The following is a 19686-nucleotide window of genomic DNA, read 5'->3' on the forward strand; positions in this document are numbered from 1 at the left end:
AATGAGGCTTATTTAAAACTGAGCACTCATCGCCACCTGCTGTCCATCTACTTTATTACAATCAGGAAACACTTGGCAAGTGAATGAAAATGACTGAGTAAAATACAAGATAGTTAGGCAATTGGCTTGTAAAGTAATCTCCTTATTAATCTATTCTCATTGGTTGAGTGCCATATCAACAACTCTATGGAGAACTTTATTTAACATGAATCAATGAATGTATAAATACCTTTTCCATGTGGTCAAGCACGTCAGACACCCCCCCTACTTTTGCATAACAGCAATGTTCTCCACAGCAGCAATGTCTGTTATTTATGCTAATAATGCACATTTGTGCTAATACATGTTAAATAACTTTTTGAGTGACGTACACTACCAAGTGCATTATACAGTATTATAAACCCGGGAAGTTTAGGTTCTGGATGCTGATTGGCTAAAATAGCATTTCAGCCGTGTGCATTTCAACCGTGTGTGTATCAGACAATATACCACTTGTTTACTGTTCTATTTAAATTGGTAACCAGTTTATAATAGCAGTAAGGCACTTGTAGGTTTGTGTTATATGGCCAATATACCACAGCTAGAGACTGCATCCAGAAATTATAGAAAAGAGTTTTCTATCCTGGTCAGATCCTTTAGTCATTGAACATATGGGTCATGTTCATTAGGGCATGTAGTACACACTTAGAAAAAGGGTTACAAAAGGGTTCTTCTTCGGCTGTCTCCATAGGCGTCGGGGGTATGCCAAATAAAAAATAAGATTCACCTTTTTTATATTTTATAAATAATAATTTATACATTTGGGTGAGGTTTTTTTCTCGCCTGAGTAGTTTCGTTTCACTGCCAAAAATAAAATTAAACCATCTAGTGTTCAGCGAAATAACAACACAATGTCAAATACAGGTAGCCTAGTCAAATAATTAACATCCAGTCACATTAACCGTTACTCTCACGTGGGAAACCTTCACTCTTGCGCAGACATTTAGAAACGAAACACGACAATTTGAAAAATATGCCACAGCAAGTTTTTTGGGTGAGAATAAAGACGACTTTCGAGTAGTAAGACATGTATAAAAGCAACAGATACCATTAACCAACAGTTACCATTAAAACATGTTTTCTTCTATTGTGTTATTGACTGTACACTTGTTTATACAGACAATTCAGACAATTCCTTCATCAAACAACACTGTTTCACGACGCATCAGTGTCATGGCAGGAGATGTTTTGAAATAATTACTGCTTTGCATACAAGCTAGTGAATTATATGCGTTACAGCTTGATGAGTCGTGTCGTGGCGGGCCTGGCACAGCTCCTGGTATATGTCCGTTATGTTTCTGGGAGATCAATTAAGGAAGACATCCTCTTCTGCAAATCACTGGAAACCAAGACAACATGAGAGGATATTTTTAAAGTATTGGAAAGCTTTGTGACATCAAATGGACTTTGGTGGTCAAGATGGGTTGGTATCTGTACTGATGGAGCAAAAGCCATGACAGGGAGACATAGTGGAGTGGTAACGGGCGTGCAAGCAGTTGCTCCCGACGCCACATGGGGTGTACCCATGCATCATCTACCGAAAGGCTCTTGCTGCCAAGGGAATGCCTGACAGCTTGAAATATGTTTTGGACACTACAGTGAAAATTGTTAACTTTGTAAGGACCCTGAACTCTCGTGTATTTTCTGCATTATGCAATGATATGGGCAGCGACCATGTAACGCTTTTACAACATTCAGAAGTGCGCTGGTTGTCAAGGGGCAAAGTATTGACATGTTTTTTTAAATTGAGAGACGAGCTTCAGGTTTTTTTTACTGACCATAATTTTCACTTGTCTGACCGCTTGCATGATGACGAGTTTCTCACATGACTGGCCTACCTGGGTGATGTTTTTTCTCATCTGAATGATCTGAATCTAGGATTACAGGGACTCTCCGCAACTATATTCAATGTGCGGGACAAAATTGAGGCTATGATTAAGAAGTTGGAGCTCTTTTCTGTCTGCATTATCAAGGACAACACACAGGTCTTTCCATCATTATATGATTTTGTGTGTGCAAATGAAGTCAAGCTTACGGACAATGTCAAATGTGATATAGCGAAGCACCTGAGTGACTTGGGTGCGCAATAACGCAGGTACTTTCCCGAAACGGATGACCCAAACAACTGGATTCGTTATCCCTTTCATGCCTTGCCTCCAGTCCACTTACCGGTATCTGAACAAGAGAGCCTCATCGAAATTGCAACAAGCGGTTCTGTGAAAATTGTATTTAATCAGAAGTCACTGCCAGATTTATGGATAGGGCTGCGCTCAGAGTTTCTTGCATTGGCAAATCGCGCTGTTACGACACTGATGCCCTTTGCAACCACGTACCTATGTGAGAGTGGATTCTTGGCCCTCACAAGCATGAAAACTAAATACTGGCACAGACTGTGTGTGGAAAATGATTTAAGACTGAGACTCTTTCCAATACAACCCAACATTGCAGAGTTATGTGCATCCTTTCAAGCACACCCTTCTCATTAACCTGTGGTGAGTTAATCACAATGTTTTATGAACAAATAAGGTTTTATATGTAAGATGGCTAAATAAAGAGCAAAATGATTGATTATTATTATTTGTGCCCTGGTCCTATAAGAGCTCTTTGTCACTTCCCACGAGCCGGGTTGTGACAAAAACTCACACTCATTGTTATGTTTAATAAATGTATTGTATAGTGTTTGTGTGACAGGCTTACAATGATGGCAAAAAACAACATTTGATAGTGCGCTGACCCTGGTGGTAGAGGGGGTACGCAGCTGGAGGTTGAATGTTTGAAGGGGTACGGGACAATAAAAAGTTTGGGAACCACTGCCTTAGGAGAACCCTTTTTGGGTTCCATGTAGAACCCTTTGTGGAAAGGGTTTTACATGGAACTCTAAAGGGTTCTAGCTGGAACCAAAAAGGGTTCTTCAAATGGTTCTCCTATGGGGACAGATGAAGAACCCTAATTGGTTCTAGATAGCACCGTTTTTTTGTGTGGACAATGTTTAAGAGTTTCTTACTGGACAATTCCAGGTAGTCCTTCCCTGTTCCAGTCCATTTTCTTACATTTGGTGCCTAATGAAATGAACATGACGACGTACTTTTGTTACCAATAGGGCACCGAGTTGCACTAGTTATGAGAGGCTTACCAAAGACTCAGGACAGGAACCACAATAGCTTTTGAATGAATCAAGATAGTGAGAGAGGGGGAATGGCTAAGAGGAATGAGAGGAAGAGATAGGGAGAAAGAAATAGAAAGAACAAGGGAGAGATAAGAGAGAAAGAGAACAAGACTAACAGGGAGAGGAAAGAGGGGAACGAGGGACACCATGTTGGCAGCCACACATGGTGTGGTTTGGCAAGTTCTCGTCAGGGGCTTCCCAGTGAGCAAAACTGGTTGGCACAGTTTTGCTGTAGAAATTACTTATTTGTATCCAATTTTGCTCACTGGGTTGGGGGTGCAGGACAGGACATTTGCTGACCTTGAGCGGGGAGATATGGGAGTGGGACACGTAGCCATGCACATTCTCAATCTCCGAGAGGTTCTTCTCCGACACGTGCACCAGCTCAGGGGCGCGCACCTCGTTGGTCAGCCGCGGGAACCCGTGCTCAGGTGGAGAGTCCTCATCTTGATAGCGATACTGCTTTAGAAAGGAGAAAGAGGAAGAAGGAGGAGGAAAAGCGGTGGAAGGACAAAAGGAGCACAGAGGAAAAGAATAAAGAAACCATCAGAATGACGATAAATAATATATTGACATACATTTAAATTCCACTGTGAACCATGCTACTTGTAGAGAAATGTTATAAAGTCACATCATACATTGACTAGGCTACATGTACATATAGCCCAATTCTGTGGCCCAATAAAGTAAATGATGAGGCATCCTCTGTGATTGTTAATTTTACCCATGAAGTTCATATGGCACTGCTTCGCCACTACTAAACCGTTGTGAAATGAGAGTGAAATCTGTGTCCCATTGGGGATCTCGGGGACAGAAGGTAAGGGAGGTCTTTGCCAGTGAGCATGAATCTGCGACAGCCTATGTAAGTGTGAACATGTGGACTGAAACATGGTAGCCTTATTCTAATTGGATAGAAAGTGGGAAAGTTGCACTTCTTTTCACAGTGCCTTTTTGTGAAATAACTAGCACCGGGATTCAATCAAAGGCGTGTTGTTGACAGATGCATTGCATTTAAATACAATTTCCCTCACCCTAGCAGAGATGGCATTCACGGTAAAGCTGAGGAAGGCAGCTTGAGCATGAATGACCAATAAAAGTCAAGTGCAGTGCACTTGCTGACAACTCGCCTTGGATTGAATCCTGGCTCAGGTGAACATTGCTACAGTTGGTAGCAATGACAAGAGCAAATGACTGAAGGAGTGTCTTGATGAAGTGATTCTCTGAACTTGCCTTGGAATACAGTATGCTACCATATCGTTCTTACGGCAAAACAAGACAACGCTTCCTTCCTCTTCTGATTGTCTGTCTTCCTGCCTACACATAGGTCATATCATGGCAAACTATTTCAACTTGATATTTCGCATGTGTTTCTGGATGTAACATTTTCTATATTCATGCCTAAAAAAAAACAGGAAAATCTGTCTATTATAAACCTACTAAGATAACTCTTTGAATAATACAACTATATACACTGAGTATACAAAACATTAAGAACAAATCTATTGATGTCACTTATTAAATCCACTTCAATCAGCAAAGATGAAGGGGAGGATAGGCAAGACAAAATATTTAAGTGCCTTTGAATGGGGTATAGTAGTAGATGCCAGGCGCACTGGTTTGTGTCAAGAACTGCAACGCTGCTGGGTTTTTCACGCTTAACAGTTTCCCGTGTGTATCAAGAATGGTCCAGCACCCAAAGGACATACAGCCAACTTGACACAACTGTGGGAAGCATTGTAGTCAACATGGGCCAGCATCCCTGTGAAACGCTTTTGACATCTTGTAGAGTCCATGCCCCGACGAACTGCGGCTATCCTGAGGGAAAACCTGCAACTCTATACTAGGAAAGTGTTCCTAATGTTTGGTATACTCAGTGTATATGCTCACATAGCTCTAAAATGTTCAAACCAACTCGAAACAATATCGAATAAATATATTTCCATCAAGCTCATACTGTACGTCCAGCATACTGTATACTGCCTCTAATGTCAACCTATTTGATCCTGATGGAGTGATAAGGGACAATATCCCCAAGGCCTGAGTGCCTTATGATATGATATGAAAGAAGTGAAGTCATCTCTGTGTACAGCACAAGAGTGGCTAGTGGCATGCGAGTGGCATGGATGGGTGCCCTGCCTGAAGCATGGGAAGAAGGATGGCATGAAGATGGGGCCCGAGGGACAGTGTGAAGGTCTCTCTCTCACCCAGGGAGTGCTCATCAAGGCGGGGTTCATGCATGCCGGGGGCGGGCCAGTGTGTGGGGACCCCTGCACCGCTGCCGGTCTGTTCTGTGGACAAGAGAGAGCATTCTAGAATTGACCACAAGAGGGAAACCCTTAACATGATATCTGCACAACAATACAAAATGTCTGCTATGCATCTCCATTCTATATGTGGTACAGGGATGGCTCAGCTGGTAAGATCGTGGTGCCAAGCATCCTTGGTTACAATTCCACATACACATACTATTGCTTTGGATAAAAGCATCTAGCAAGTGGCATAAAGTGCAAAAGATTATCTTATGGCCACAGAAATGATTTGAATTCCAAAATGATGTGCAATTATCATAACATAACGCTGAATCCGTTTAACCATCAAAATTAACTTTGTTGTATCAGAGGACCTCTATCCCAAGGGAGAGCCGGGTCGTATATATCACGTGTCTGATCTAGGAGAATTTTTTCCTCATAATGAATCAGATCATTATGGACAGGAATGACCTGATCCTAGCTCTCCTACTCTGAGACACATGATACATACGGGCCCCTGTATACTTCAGCTGATGATATCTTTCAATCTCTAAGTTAAGAGGACTTGAAATTGTACTGTTTCTCAAGTTAAACAACACATTTGTCCAACTCAGGAATGCATGTAAACTCAGAAAAACGTGTTATGCAAACGGAAAAAGGAAACAGTGCACGTAAGAGCACTGAGATGCCGACACACACACACACACACACACACACACACACACACACACACACACACACACACACACACACACACACACACACACACACACACACACACACACACAGACACACACACACACACAATCTCAAGGCCATCAGACTGTTAAACAGCCACCACTAACATTTAGTGGCCGCTGCCAACATACTGACTCAACTCCAGCCACTTTAATAATGGGAATTGATGGATATTATTTAAAAATGTACCACTAGCCACTTAATATAATGTTTACATACCCTACATTACTCATCTCATATGTATATGTATATACTGTACTCTATATCATCTACTGCATCTTGCCATCTTTATGTAATACATGTAACACTAGCCACTTTAAACTATGCCACTTTATGTTTACATACCCTACATTACTCATCTCATATGTATATACTGTACTCTATACCATCTACTGCATCTTGCCTATGCCGTTCTGTACCATCACTCATTCATATATCTTTATGTACATATTCTTTATCCCTTTACACTTGTGTGTATAAGGTAGTAGTTGTGGAATTGTTAGGTTAGATTACTTGTTGGTTATTACTGCATTGTCGGAACTAGAAGCACAAGCATTTCGCTACACTCGCATTAACATCTGCTAACCATGTGTATGTGACAAATAAAATGTGATTTGATTTGATTTGACACACACACACACAGAGGAGAGGGGTGCATGTGGGGAGCCGAGTGCAGTGCCCGGTTACCCTGTGACAACATGGCCACTCCAGATGAACAAAAGAGCAGATAAAGGAGGCAGGTAATTTCACATACACATTTTCAGAAGGAATTAAAAGTAGTGTGGGTTGCTTTCCATGACCAGAAGAAAATCAGTTGCACTTTACATTTCAGTGCCCTTATTACAGTGTAATTATTCCTGTAATTACAGCAAAACAAATATTGTAATTACTCATTATTACACTGTACTTAGGGGTTACTTAGGGTTATGGCTAAAGAAAGGGTTAGTGTTTAATGAGTAGTTACAATACTTCTTACACTGTAATGACATGAGTAGTTACACAGTAATAATGGCACTGTAATGTAAAGCGTTACTCAGAAATCTCATTAGCTCTAAATGTATTCTGTGATTCTTTGTCACATTCTTTTTCTGTTGGGTATAATTGCATTTCATTCCATCCCCCTGCAGAGCTACCCTGAGTATACAAAACATTAAGAACACCTGCTCTTTTCCATGACATAGACTAACCAGGTGAATCCAGGTGAAAGCTATGATCCCCTTATTGATGTAATTTGTTAAATCTACTTCAATCAGTGTAGATGAAGGAGAGGAGACAGGTTAAAATAATATTTTTAAGCCCTGAGACAACTGAGACATGGATTGCGTATGTGTGCCATTCAAAGGGTGATTGGGCAAGACAAAAAATGTAAGTGCCTTAGAACAGGGTATGGTAATATTAGGACGTTCTTAATGTTTGGTATACTCAGAGTATACCGATGCAGTGATATGCTAATGTGTGGTAGACCCATAAGTAGGCACAGTTTACTTGAAGTTGTTTAGATACTGTATGATGGATAACACATATACTACCACCAGGATTGTAATGTCTTTGTATTACAAGTAAAAACTACACTCTGCACCAGTAACTACTTTAAACAAGCATTTGGCGAGTTGTGAGGCCACGATCTGCAGTTGAGTACTGTAACTAACAACATTTTGGTTACCAGAGTAGTTCTGCAATAACTATATTGCATTAGAGTGAGGTAATGTAAATTGTTACCCATTAAGACTGACTTTTTATAGTGGCCTACATGTTCAGGCTGCCAGAACCTCTCAAAATCATTGAGGCATCATCCAGAAAGAGCAGAGCTCAGCTAAGCTTTTTCTCCCTTTGAACATGAGTCATCTTGAGCCACCATTGACAACAGTGTGTGTGTGCATACAAAAAGATGATTGCCAAACTCAATGCATGCAGAGCATGGTGGTATAGTAAAAAGTTGTCTTTATTCAAAGCATCGGAAATGTATTCAGAGTTAAGAGATAGTTCCCTCCAAAATTATATTTTAGTATGTTGTTCATTAGTCCACTGTTAATTTGGGCTAGTTTTAGAGTTTGTTAGAGTTTTTAGTTAGGGCTGTCAGAGTTAATCAGTTAACTCAAGTGAACTTTTTGTAATTTTACCTGCACACTTTCAATTGTGATTAATTGCATTGTCTGAAAACGTTCAAAATACACCGAAAACATCAAAAATACATAATCTATACAGCTAAAAACAACAATGTGATGTTAAAACAAGTTAAAACCCAAACATTGAAGCGATTTAGACCAGACTGTATGCTGGAAAAACACTTGGTCTGTTAATTTAGATTAAAACGAAAACGCTGTTAATTAAATACGAACACCAAACGTGTTTTAGCGTGGATTCCGCAAGGGCTAGCTGGCTGTACTACAGACACCTGTTGTCGTCGTGGGAAAGACTAATTGTTATCTTTTTGTAAAACAACTGGTTGCAGTAAAGAGCCAACCTGGATACTAAGGAGATCCTGCAGGAAATTGACGTGTACCAACAGCTTTACGCTATGGAGGAACAACATACTCCATCATGAAAAGATCCGACTTTAACCCGACAAAAAAAAAGAAAAACAGATTAATCTACAGACACAGACGATTTACTTACCATTGAATTAGAGGCTAGTGCTCTGGTTGGAATCCATGCAACACTGGAAAAGTTGTGTGAGGAGATAGCAGGGCTGAGGGGTAGTTTGGAGTTTAGCCAGTGTAATTCTCACGCTCCAAGGAGAGAACAAGGCACTCACAGCCAAGGTATAATCCACGATTCCAACATGGATGGTCTACTCAGGGAAAACAGGGTGATGAAGGAGTCGCTACTAGACATACAAAATCGTAGCATGTGTACATAGATGGACAGCTATTCCGCTATTCCGTGATCTGTTTCACCTGTTCCTGTGATTGTCTCCACCCCCTCCAGGTGTCGCTTATTTTCCCCAGTGTATTTATCTCTGTGTTTCCTGTCTCTCTGTGCCAGTTTGTCTTGTATGTTTAGTCAAGTCAACCAGTGTGTTTTTCCCATACTCCTTTTCTATTCTCTTTTCATAGTCATCTCGGTTCTGACCCCTCCCTGACTCTAGACTACTTTCCTCCCTGCCTGTTCATGCTGCCTGCTCTAACCTTGATTCTGCCTGCCCTTCTGGTTTTGACCTTTTTGCCTGTCCACGACCATTCTCTTGCCTACCCTTTAGGATTAATAAACATTGTAAGACTCCAACCATCTGCCTCCTGTGTCTGCATCTGGGTCTCGCCTTGTGCCTTGATAAATGTAATCTATTACAAAAATAAAGCAAACTGGATGGAATTTGGAGAAAAATTCACAAAATTCTTCCTGAATCTCCAATACAGGAAAGCTAACAAAAATAATTTACAGAAACTCGTTACTGAAGACGTCATCTATGATTCTCTGAATTAACAGAGGAAGCTAAATATTTTAGGCAGATGTTCTCTTTTCCGTCTCACCCTCTCCCACTGAATGAAGATTACGGTAAGGAATTATTTCCAAATAATATAAAAAAAATTGAAATTTAAACAAATGTACAGAATGATCAGTGTGAAGGCCAAATTACAGTGGAATAACTTTTTGAGGCTATTAAATCCTTTCAGACTGGAAAAACCCCAGGGCTTGATGGCATACCGGTAGAGGTATATCAAGCCTTTTTTGATATACTAAAAGCTCCATTGTTAGATTGTTTTAACTACTCCTATAGAAATGGTAGTCTGTCAGGTACTCAACATGAAGGTCTGATTTCTCTACTATTAAAACAAGACCCAGATGGCAAATATAAAGATCCAGTCTATCTAAAAAACTAGAGGCCCCTTACACTTCAATGTTGTGATGCAAAAAGACTAGCAAAATGCATAGCACTCAGAATGAAAAGGGTTTTAGCAGGTATAGTTCATCCTGATCAGACAGGTTTTTTACATGGACGATACATTGGAGATAATATACGACAACTACTAAAAATAATAGAACATCATGAAACATCTAAGAAGCCAGGCCTGGTATTTATAGCAGATTTTGAAAAGACATTTGATAAAGTAAGACGGGATTTTATTCATAAATGCCTGGATTTTTTCAACTTCGGTGATTCTCTCATAAAATGGGTAAAAATAATGTATAGCAACACCAGGTGTAAAGCAGTAAACGGCTACTTCTCAGAGAGTTTTGAATTGTCAAGAGGAGTAAAACAAGGGTGTCCACTGTCACCATATATATTCGTTATGGCCATCGAAATGCTAGCTATTAAAATCAGATCCAATAACAACATTAGAGGATTAGAAATCGAAGGCTTAAAAACAAAGGTGTCCATGTATGCCAATGACTCAAGTTTTATATTAAGTATGCAATGTCTCATTGAAGATTTAGATAACTTGCCTGTACTCTCTGGACAAAAACCTAATTATGATAAGTGTACAATATTACGTATTGGATCTTTAAAAAATAAAACTTTTATATTACCCTGCAGTTTACCTATAAAAATGGGCTGATGGTGGAGTAGACATATTTGGTATTCATATCACAAAATATATAAATAAGCTCTCCACAATGAATTTCAACAGAAAACTTGTAAAAATAGACAGGATCCTGCAACCATGGACAGGTAAATATTTATTGAAAAATTGCCCTGATTAACTCCTTAGCCATATCTCAATTTACTCAATTACTTATGGTGCTGCCTACTCCTGATGATTCGTTTTTATAATCCTTTTGTAACGCTCGTCTTTAGGTGGAAGAGAGGAGGACCAAGGCGCAGCATGGTGAATGTTCATGATGTCGAATTTTAATGATATCCAACAAAACAGAACACTGACAAAATACAAAATAACAAAACGACGTGAACAGACCTGAACTTGAGAACATAAAACATGAACGCACGAACAGGTAGGAACAAACGACCGAACGAAACGAAACAGTACCGTGTGGTGAAACAAACACAGACACAGCAACAATCACCCACAAACAAACAGTGAGAACAGCCTACCTTAATATGGTTCTCAATCAGAGGAAACGTAAAACACCTGCCCCTGATTGAGAACCATATCAGGCTAGTTGACAACCCTAAACCAAACATAGAAACACATAACATAGAATGCCCACCCAGCTCACGTCCTGACCAACTAAACAAGGCTAAACAAAGGAAATAAGGTCAGGAACGTGACACATATGAGCAAAATATATTTTTGCTTTATCTGGGACGCTAAACCTGACAAAAGAAAGCGTGCCTATCTATATAATGAATATGAATTGGGTGGGTTGAGATTATTAAATATAAAAGCACTAAACCTAAACCTCTCTAAAAGCTTCACTTATGTACTAAAATGGCGGTGGAAGAAATGGCAGCAGTTTTACGGGCGTCTAACCAATTATGCTATTATGTGTTTTTTGTCACGTTATTTGTAACTTATTTTGTACATAATGTTTCTGCCACCATAACTTACGGCAAAAAAGAGCTTCTGGATATCAGGACAGCGATCACTCACCTCAGATTAGACAAAGATTTTTTCTTCAACAAGCAGGAAGCACAGTATATACTGCAAACACCCAACAAGGCCGACATCCCCGTTATTGGCAAGAGAAAGAGACGCAGGTACACAGAGCGGGGTGCCTCGTAAGGATCCGGAGAAGCCGAGTGGGAAAGCTGCCGTTAACGTCAATATTACTTGCCAACATAAAATCATTGGACAATAAATTAGACGAGGTACGATCACGAATATCTTACCAACGGGATATCAAAAACTGTAACATCTTATGTTTCACGGAGTCGTGGCTGAATGATGACATGGATATTCAGCTAGCAGGATATACGCTGCACAGGCTAGATAGAACAGCACACTACTCCGGTAGGACGAGGGGGGGGGGGGGGGTGTCTGTGCATATTTGTAAACAACAGCTGGTGCACGAAATCTAAGGAAGTCTCTAGATTTTGCTCGCCTGAAGTAGAGTGTCTTATGATAAACTGTAGACCACACTATTTGCCAAGAGAGTTTTCATCTATACTTTTCGTGGCTGTTTATTTACCACCACAGACAGACGCTGGCACTAAGACCGCACTCAGTCAGCTGTATTAGGAAATAAGCAAACAGGAAACCGCTCACCCAGAGGTGGCGCTCCTAGTGGCCGGGGACTTTAATGCAGGAACACTTAAATCAATTTTACCAAATTTCTATCAACATGTTAAATGCGCAACCAGAGGGGAAAAAATTATAGATAACCTGTACTCCACACACATAGACGTGTACAAAGCTCTCCCTCTCCCTCCATTTGGTAAATCTGACCACAATTCTATCCTCCTGATTCCTGCTTACAAGCAAAAACTTAAGCAGGAAGCACCAGTGACACGGTCTATAAAAAAGTGGTCAGATGAAGCGGATGCTAACCTACAGGACTGTTTTGCTATCACAGACTGGAACATGTTCCGGGATTCTTCCGATTGCATTGAGGAGTACACCATATCAGTCACTAGCTTTATCAATAAGTGCATCGAGAACATCGTCCCCACAGTGACTGTACGTACATACCCCAACCAGAAGCCATGGATTACAGGCAACATTCGCACTGAGCTAAAGGGCAGAGCTGCCGCTTTCAAGGTGCGGGACTCTAATCCGGAAGTTTATAAGAAATCCTGCTGTGCCCTCCGACGAACCATCAAACAGTCATACTACACCGAATCATACTACACCGGCTCCGATGCTCGTCTTATGTGGCAGGGCTTGCAAACTATTACAGACTACAAAGGGAAGCACAGCCACGAGCTGCCCAGTGACACGAGCCTACCAGACAAGCTAAATCACTTCTATGCTCTCTTCAAGGCAAGCAACACTGAGGCATGCATGAGAGCATGTGTGATCATGCTCTCTGTAGCCGACGTGAGTAAGACCTTTAAACAGGTCAACATTCACAAGGCCGCGGGGCCAGACGGATTACCAGGACGTGTGCTCCGGGCATGTGCTGACCAACTGGCAGGTGTCTTCACTGGCATTTTCAACATATCCCTGATTGAGTCTGTAATACCAATATGTTTCAAGCAAACCACCATAGCCCCTGTCCCCAAGAACACTAAAGCAACCTGCCTAAATGACTACAGACCCGTAGCACTCACATCCGTAACCATGAAGTGCTTTGAAAGGCTGGTAATGGCTCACATCAACACCATTATCCCAGAAACGCTAGACCCACTCCAATCTGCATACTGCCCAAACAGATCCACAGATGCCCTTTCCCACCTGAACAAAAGGAACACCTATGCGAGAATGCTATTCATTGACTACAGCTCAGCGTTCAACACCATAGTACACTCAAAGCTCATCACTAAGCTAAGGATCCTGGGACTAAACACCTCCCTCTGCAATTGGATCCTGGACTTCCTGACGGGCCGCCACCAGGTGGTGAGGGTAGGTAGCAATATATCTGCCACACTGATCCTCAACACTGGAGCCCCTCAGGGGTGCGTGCTTAGTCCCCTCCTGTACTCCCTGTTCACCCACGACTGCGTGGCCAGGTACGACTCCAACACCATCATTAAGTTTGCAGATGACACAACAGTGGTAGGCCTGATCACCGACAACGACAAGACAGCCTATAGGGAGAAGGTCAGAGACCTGGACGGGTGGTGCCAGAATAACAACCTATCCCTCAACGTAACCAAGACTAAGGAGATGATTGTGGACTACAGGAAAAGGAAGACCGAGCACGCCCCCATTCTCATCAACGGGGCTGTAGTGGAGCAGGTTGAGAGCTTCAAGTTCCTGGGTGTCCACATCACCAACAAACTAGAATGGTCAAAACACACCAAGACAATCATAAAGAGGGCACAACAAAGCCTATTCCCCCTCAGGAAACTAAAAAGATTTGGCATGGGTCCTCAGATCCTCAAAAGGTTCTACAGCTGCAACATTGAGAGCATCCTGACTGGTTGCATCACTGCCTGGTACGGCAACTGCTCGGCCTCCGACCGCAAGACACTACAGAGGGTAGTGCGTACGGCCCAGTACATCACTGGGGCTAAGCTGCCTGCCATCCAGGACCTCTACACCAGGCGGTGTCAGAAGAAGGCCCTAAAAATTGTCAAAGACACCACCCACCCCAGTCATAGACTGTTCTCTCTACTACCGCATGGCAAGCAGTACCGGAGCGCCATGTCTAGGACCAAAAGGCTTCTCAACAGCTTTTACCCCCAAGCCATAAGACTCCTGAACAGGAAATCAAATGGCTACCTGGACTATTTGCATTGTGTCCCCCCCAACCCCTCTTTACACTGCTGCTAATCTCTGTTTACCTTATATGCATAGTCACTTTAACTATACATTCATGTACATACTACCTCAATTAGTTAGTTAGACAGTTAACCCATTGTTCCTAGGCCGTCATTGAAAATAAGAACGTGTTCTTAACTAACCTGCCTAGTTAAATAAAGGTTAAAAAAAGAAGAAAATAAATCAATAAATTGCCCGACTAACCGGTGCCCACGCACATTGGCTACCTGCACTATCTGCATTGTGTCCCGCCACCCACCACCCGCCAACCCGTCTTTTACGCTACTGCTACTCTCTGTTTATCATACATGCATATTCACTTTAACCACACCTACATGTACATACTACCTCAATTATCCCGACTAACCGGTGCCTGTATATAGCCTCGCTACTGTTATAGCTTCGCTACTGTTATAGCCTCGCTACTGTATATAACCTCACTACTGTTATTATTCACTGTCTTTTTACTGTTGTTTTTTATTTCCTTACTTATCTATTGTTCACCTAATACTTATTTTTTAGTTAAAAATTGCACTGTTGGTTAGGGCCTGTAAGTAAGCATTTCACTGTAAGGTCTACACCTGTTGTATTCGGCGCACGTGACAAATAAAGTTTGATTTGATTTGATATTCAAAAAATTTACTTGAACCCTAAATGGTTCTCAAGTAGAATACTAAGAAAAACTCATCCATTGTTAGAAAATGCCCCTTTTGCCTTTTCAAAGTATCCCTATTTTTCAAACAAGCATTGCAGAGCTGGCTACAATTTCAATTTCATCCCCCTGAAAAGATAGAGCAAATATTACAACAAATATTATGGCTGAACTCAAATGTCCTGGTTGATAAAATACCTGTATTTATGGGAAAGGGTATTTTGTTTTTAAATAATATTGTAAACTGGAATGGAGTTATCAGAATTGTCCCGGGAAGGTCTGCTCAATCCAAGAGTACAACCAATTGATTACAGCATTACCCCAAAAATAGAGGAGGCAGGTGGCAGTGGGAGGAGGTAGGGAACTAAAATACCATAAATAGGAAAGTATACCAGTTTCATTTGAGGACCATGATGTTGACAACTGTGCCATACAGATTGCAAAATAGTTGGGAAGAGATTTTTGATGTATTCCATGGTACAGGATGTATGAGTTGGTATATAAAACAACGCAAGATTCAAGACTTCGTGCTTTTCAGCTAAAAAAATGTTTTCTCTCTTTTTAAATGTTTTTTTATTTCACCTTTTTTTAACCAGGTAGGCCAGTTGAGAACAAGTTCTCATTTATAACTACGACCTGGCCAAGATAAAGCAAAGCTGTGCGACAAAAACGACAACACAGAGTTACACATAAACAAACGTACAGTCAATAACACAAAAGAAAAGAAAAATAGAAAATAATCTATGTACAGTGAGTGCAAATGTAGAAGAGTAGGGAGGTAGGCAATACATAGGCCCTAGATGCAAAAATAATTACAATTTAGCATTAATACTGGAGTGATAGATGTGCAGATGATGATGTGCAAGTAGAGATACTGGGGTGCAAAAGAGCAAGAGGGTACGTAATAATATGGGGATGAGGTAGTCGGGTGTGCTATTTACAGATTGGCTGTGTATGGGTACAGTGATCGGTAAGCTGCTCAGACAGCTGATGCTTAAAGTTAGAGAGGGAGACATAAGACTCCAGCTTCAGAGATTTTTGCAATTTGTTCCAGTCATTGGCAGCAGAGAACTGGAAGGAAAGGCGGCCAAAGGAAGTGTTGGCTTTGGGGATGACCAGTGCAATATACCTGCTGGAGCGCGTGCTACGGGTGGGTGTTGCTATGGTGACCAGTGAGCTAAGATAAGGTGGGGCTTTACCTAGCAAAGACCTATTTATTTTATTTCACCTTAATTTAACCAGGTAGGCTAGTTGAGAACAAGTTCTCATTTGCAACTGCGACCTGGCCAAGATAAAGCAAAGCAGTTCGACACACAACAACACAGAGTTACACATGGAATAAACAAACATACAATCAATAATACAGTAGAAAAATCTATACACAGCATGTGCAAATGAGGTAGGATAAGAGAGGTAAGGCAATAAATAGGCCATGGTGGCGAAGTAATTACAATATAGCAATTAAACACTGGAATGGTAGGGTGTGCAGAAGATGAATGTGCAAGTAGAGATACTGGGGTGCAAAGGAGCAAGATAAATAAATACAGTATGGGGATGAGGTAGATTGGATGGGCTATTTACAGATGATCTATGTACATTATCATGATCTGTGAGCTGCTCTGACAGCTGGTGCTTAAAGCTAGTGAGGGAGGTAAGAGTCTCCAGCTTCAGAGATGTTTGCAGTTCGTTCCAGTCATTGGCAGCAGAGAACTGGAAGGAGAGGCGGCCAAAGGAAGAATTGGCTTTGGGGGTGACCAGTGAGATATACCTGCTGGAGCGCGTGCTACGAGTGGGTGCTGCTATGGTGACCAATGAGCTGAGATAAGGTGGGGCTTTACCTAGCAGAGACTTGTAGATGACCTGGAGCCAGCGGGTTTGGCGACGAGTATGAAGCGAGGGCCAGCCAACGAGAGCATACAGGTCGCAGTTGTGGGTAGTGTATGGGGCTTTGGTGACAAAACGGATGACACTGTGATAGACTACATCCAGTTTGCTGAGTAGAGTGTTGGGGGCTATTTTGTAAATGATATCACTGAAGTCAAGGATCAGTAGGATAGTCAGTCTTACAAGGGTATATTTGGCGGCATAATTGAAGGAGGCTTTGTTGCGAAATAGGAAGCTGATTCTAGATTTAATTTTGGATTGGAGATGCTTAATGTGAGTCTGGAAGGAGAGTTTACAGTCTAACCAGACACTTAGGTATTTATAGTTGTCCACATATTCTAGGTTAGAACCGTCCAGAGTAGTGATGCTAGTCGGGCGGGACGGTGTGGGCAGCAATCGGTTGAAGAGCATACACTTAGTTATACTAGCATTTAAAAGCAGTTGGAGGCCACGGAAGGAGTGTTGTATGGTGTTGAAGCTCGTTTGGAGGTTTGTTAGTACCGTGTCCAAGAAGGGCCAGATGTATATAGAATGGTGTCGTCTGCGTAGAGTTGGATCAGAGAATCACCAGCAGCAAGAGCGACATCATTGATAAAAACAGGGAAGAGAGTCGGCCGGACAATTGAACCCTGTGGCACCCCCATAGAGACTGCCAGAGGTCCGGACAACAGGCCTTCTGATTTGACACACTGAACTCTATCTGAGAAGTAGTTGGAGAACCAGGCGAGGCAGTCATTTGAGAAACCAAGGCTATTGAGTCTGCCGATAAGAATGCGGTGATTGACAGAGTCGAAAGCCTTGGCCAGGTCGATGAAGACGTCTTTTATTGATGGCAGTTATGATATTGTTTAGGACCTTGAGCGTGGCTGAGGGGCACCCATGACCAGCTCGGAAACCAGATTGCATAGTGGAGAAGGTAGGGTGGGATTCGAAATGGTCGGTGATCTGTTTATTAACTTGGCTTTCAAAGATTTTAGAAAGGCAGGGCAGGATGGATATAGGTCTATAACAGTTTGGGTCTAGAGTGTCTCCCCCTTTGAAGAGGGGCATGACCATGGCAGCTTTCCAATCTTTGGGCATCTCAGACGATACGGAAGAGTGGTTGAATAGGCTAGTAATAGGGGTTGCAACAATTTCGGCAGATAATTTTAAAAAGAGAGGGTCCAGATTGTTTAGCCCAGCTGATTTGTAGGGATCCAGATTTTGCCGTACATTCAGAACATCAGCTGTCTGGATTTGGGTGAAGGGGAAGCGGGGGAGGGGTTTTGGCAAGTTACTGCAGGGGGGGCTCAGATGTCGGCCAGGGTAGGGGTAGCCAGGTGGAAAGCATGGCCAGCCGTGGAAAAATGCTTATTGAAATGATCGATTATCGTAGATTTATCAGTGATGACGGTGTTTCCTATCCTCAGTGCAGCCGGGAGGAGGTGCTCTCATTCTCCATGGACTTTACAGTGTCCCAAAACTTTTTGTAATTAGTGCAACAGGAAGCAAATTTCTGTTTGAAAAAGCTAGCCTTAGCTTTTTTAACTGACTGAGTGTATTGGTTCCTGACTTCCCTGAAAAGTTGCATATTCCAGGGGCTATTTGATGCTAATGCAGAACGCCACAGGATGTTTTTGTGCTGGTCAAGGGCAGTCAAGTCTGGGGTGAACCAAGGGCTATATCTGTTTTTAGTTCTATATTTTTTGAATGGGGCATGAATATTTAAGATGGAGAGGAAAGCACTTTAGTTCATTTTCTTGGTTGTTGGTGCATTGGGGGGTTCTTGGGGGTGGGGAATGGAATTAATTGTATTTTTTATTTTTTTATTTTCTGTGGGAGGGGTCTCAAATGGTTGAGGGACAGCTAATGGGGAACTGTGGGGGGATCTTGGAGGATTCAGGTTCACGTTTTTTGGACTGGTGGGAGATCTGTCAATGTGCTCTTGAGTAGAGCATTGACCCTGGATACTTCTGTGTGTCGCTCTGAATTGGAGTCTGTTGGATGACTGGTGTGGTGTAGTTGTTGAGCGTCTTCACTGCAAGTATATTGTATGTTTCGGATATTCAATAAAAAATATAAAAGAAAAAAGTGTGATTTATCAATTTTGCTAACTGTTACTTTGGACAAAATCAAGCCGTCAATATTTGTGTAGCTTTTTTTTCATTTTTTTTTTCAATTCAATTTGACCTCCTTTTCTACCCAATTTCGTGGTATCCAATTGTTAGTAATTACTATCTTGTCTCATCGCTACAACTCCCGTACGGGCTCGGGAGAGACGAAGGTCGAAAGCCATGCATCCTCCGAAACACAACCCAACCAAGCCGCACTGCTTCTTAACACAGCGCGCTTCCAACCCAGAAGCCAGCCGCACCAATGTGTCGGAGGAAACACCGTGCACCTGGCTACCTTGGTTAGCACGCACTACGCCCGGCCCGCCACAGGAGTCGCTGGTGTGCGATGAGACAAGGATATCCCTACTGGCCAAACCCTCCCTAACCCGGACAACGCTAGGCCAATTGTTCGTCGCCCCACGGACCTCCCGGTCGCGGCCGGCTGAGACAGAGCCTGGGCGCGAACCCAGAGTCTCTGGTGGCACAGCTAGCGCTGCGATGCAGTGCCCTAGACCCCTGCGCCACTCGGGAGGCCCATTTGTGTAGCTTTTTGTCCAAAAAATCTTAAATTACAGCTCAATTAGAGCAAATTCTGAATGAT

The 19686-nt window shown here is 42.1% G+C and overlaps 1 protein-coding gene across 19 annotated transcripts in view; it reads right to left on the minus strand.

Annotated features, from left to right (window-relative positions):
* Positions 1 to 19686, minus strand: part of LOC129868173 (disks large homolog 2) — a 282679-nt gene that overhangs the window by 154811 nt on the left and 108182 nt on the right. For 18 of the 19 annotated variants that reach the window (XR_008761729.1, XM_055941891.1, XM_055941884.1 and 15 more), the window contains 2 exons: positions 5410 to 5493; positions 3506 to 3667 (listed from right to left, as the gene is read on the minus strand). Coding sequence is in view for 18 of the 19 variants with exons in the window: in XM_055941891.1 (XP_055797866.1) it covers positions 3506 to 3667; positions 5410 to 5493 (246 nt within the window). In the remaining variant the exon portion in view is untranslated. The remainder of the gene's footprint in view (positions 1 to 3505; positions 3668 to 5409; positions 5494 to 19686) is intronic. The other variant, XM_055941883.1, reaches the window with a different exon arrangement.

Source organism: Salvelinus fontinalis, chromosome 13, assembly GCF_029448725.1.
Source record: "Salvelinus fontinalis isolate EN_2023a chromosome 13, ASM2944872v1, whole genome shotgun sequence".
Lineage (NCBI taxonomy): Eukaryota > Metazoa > Chordata > Actinopteri > Salmoniformes > Salmonidae > Salvelinus > Salvelinus fontinalis.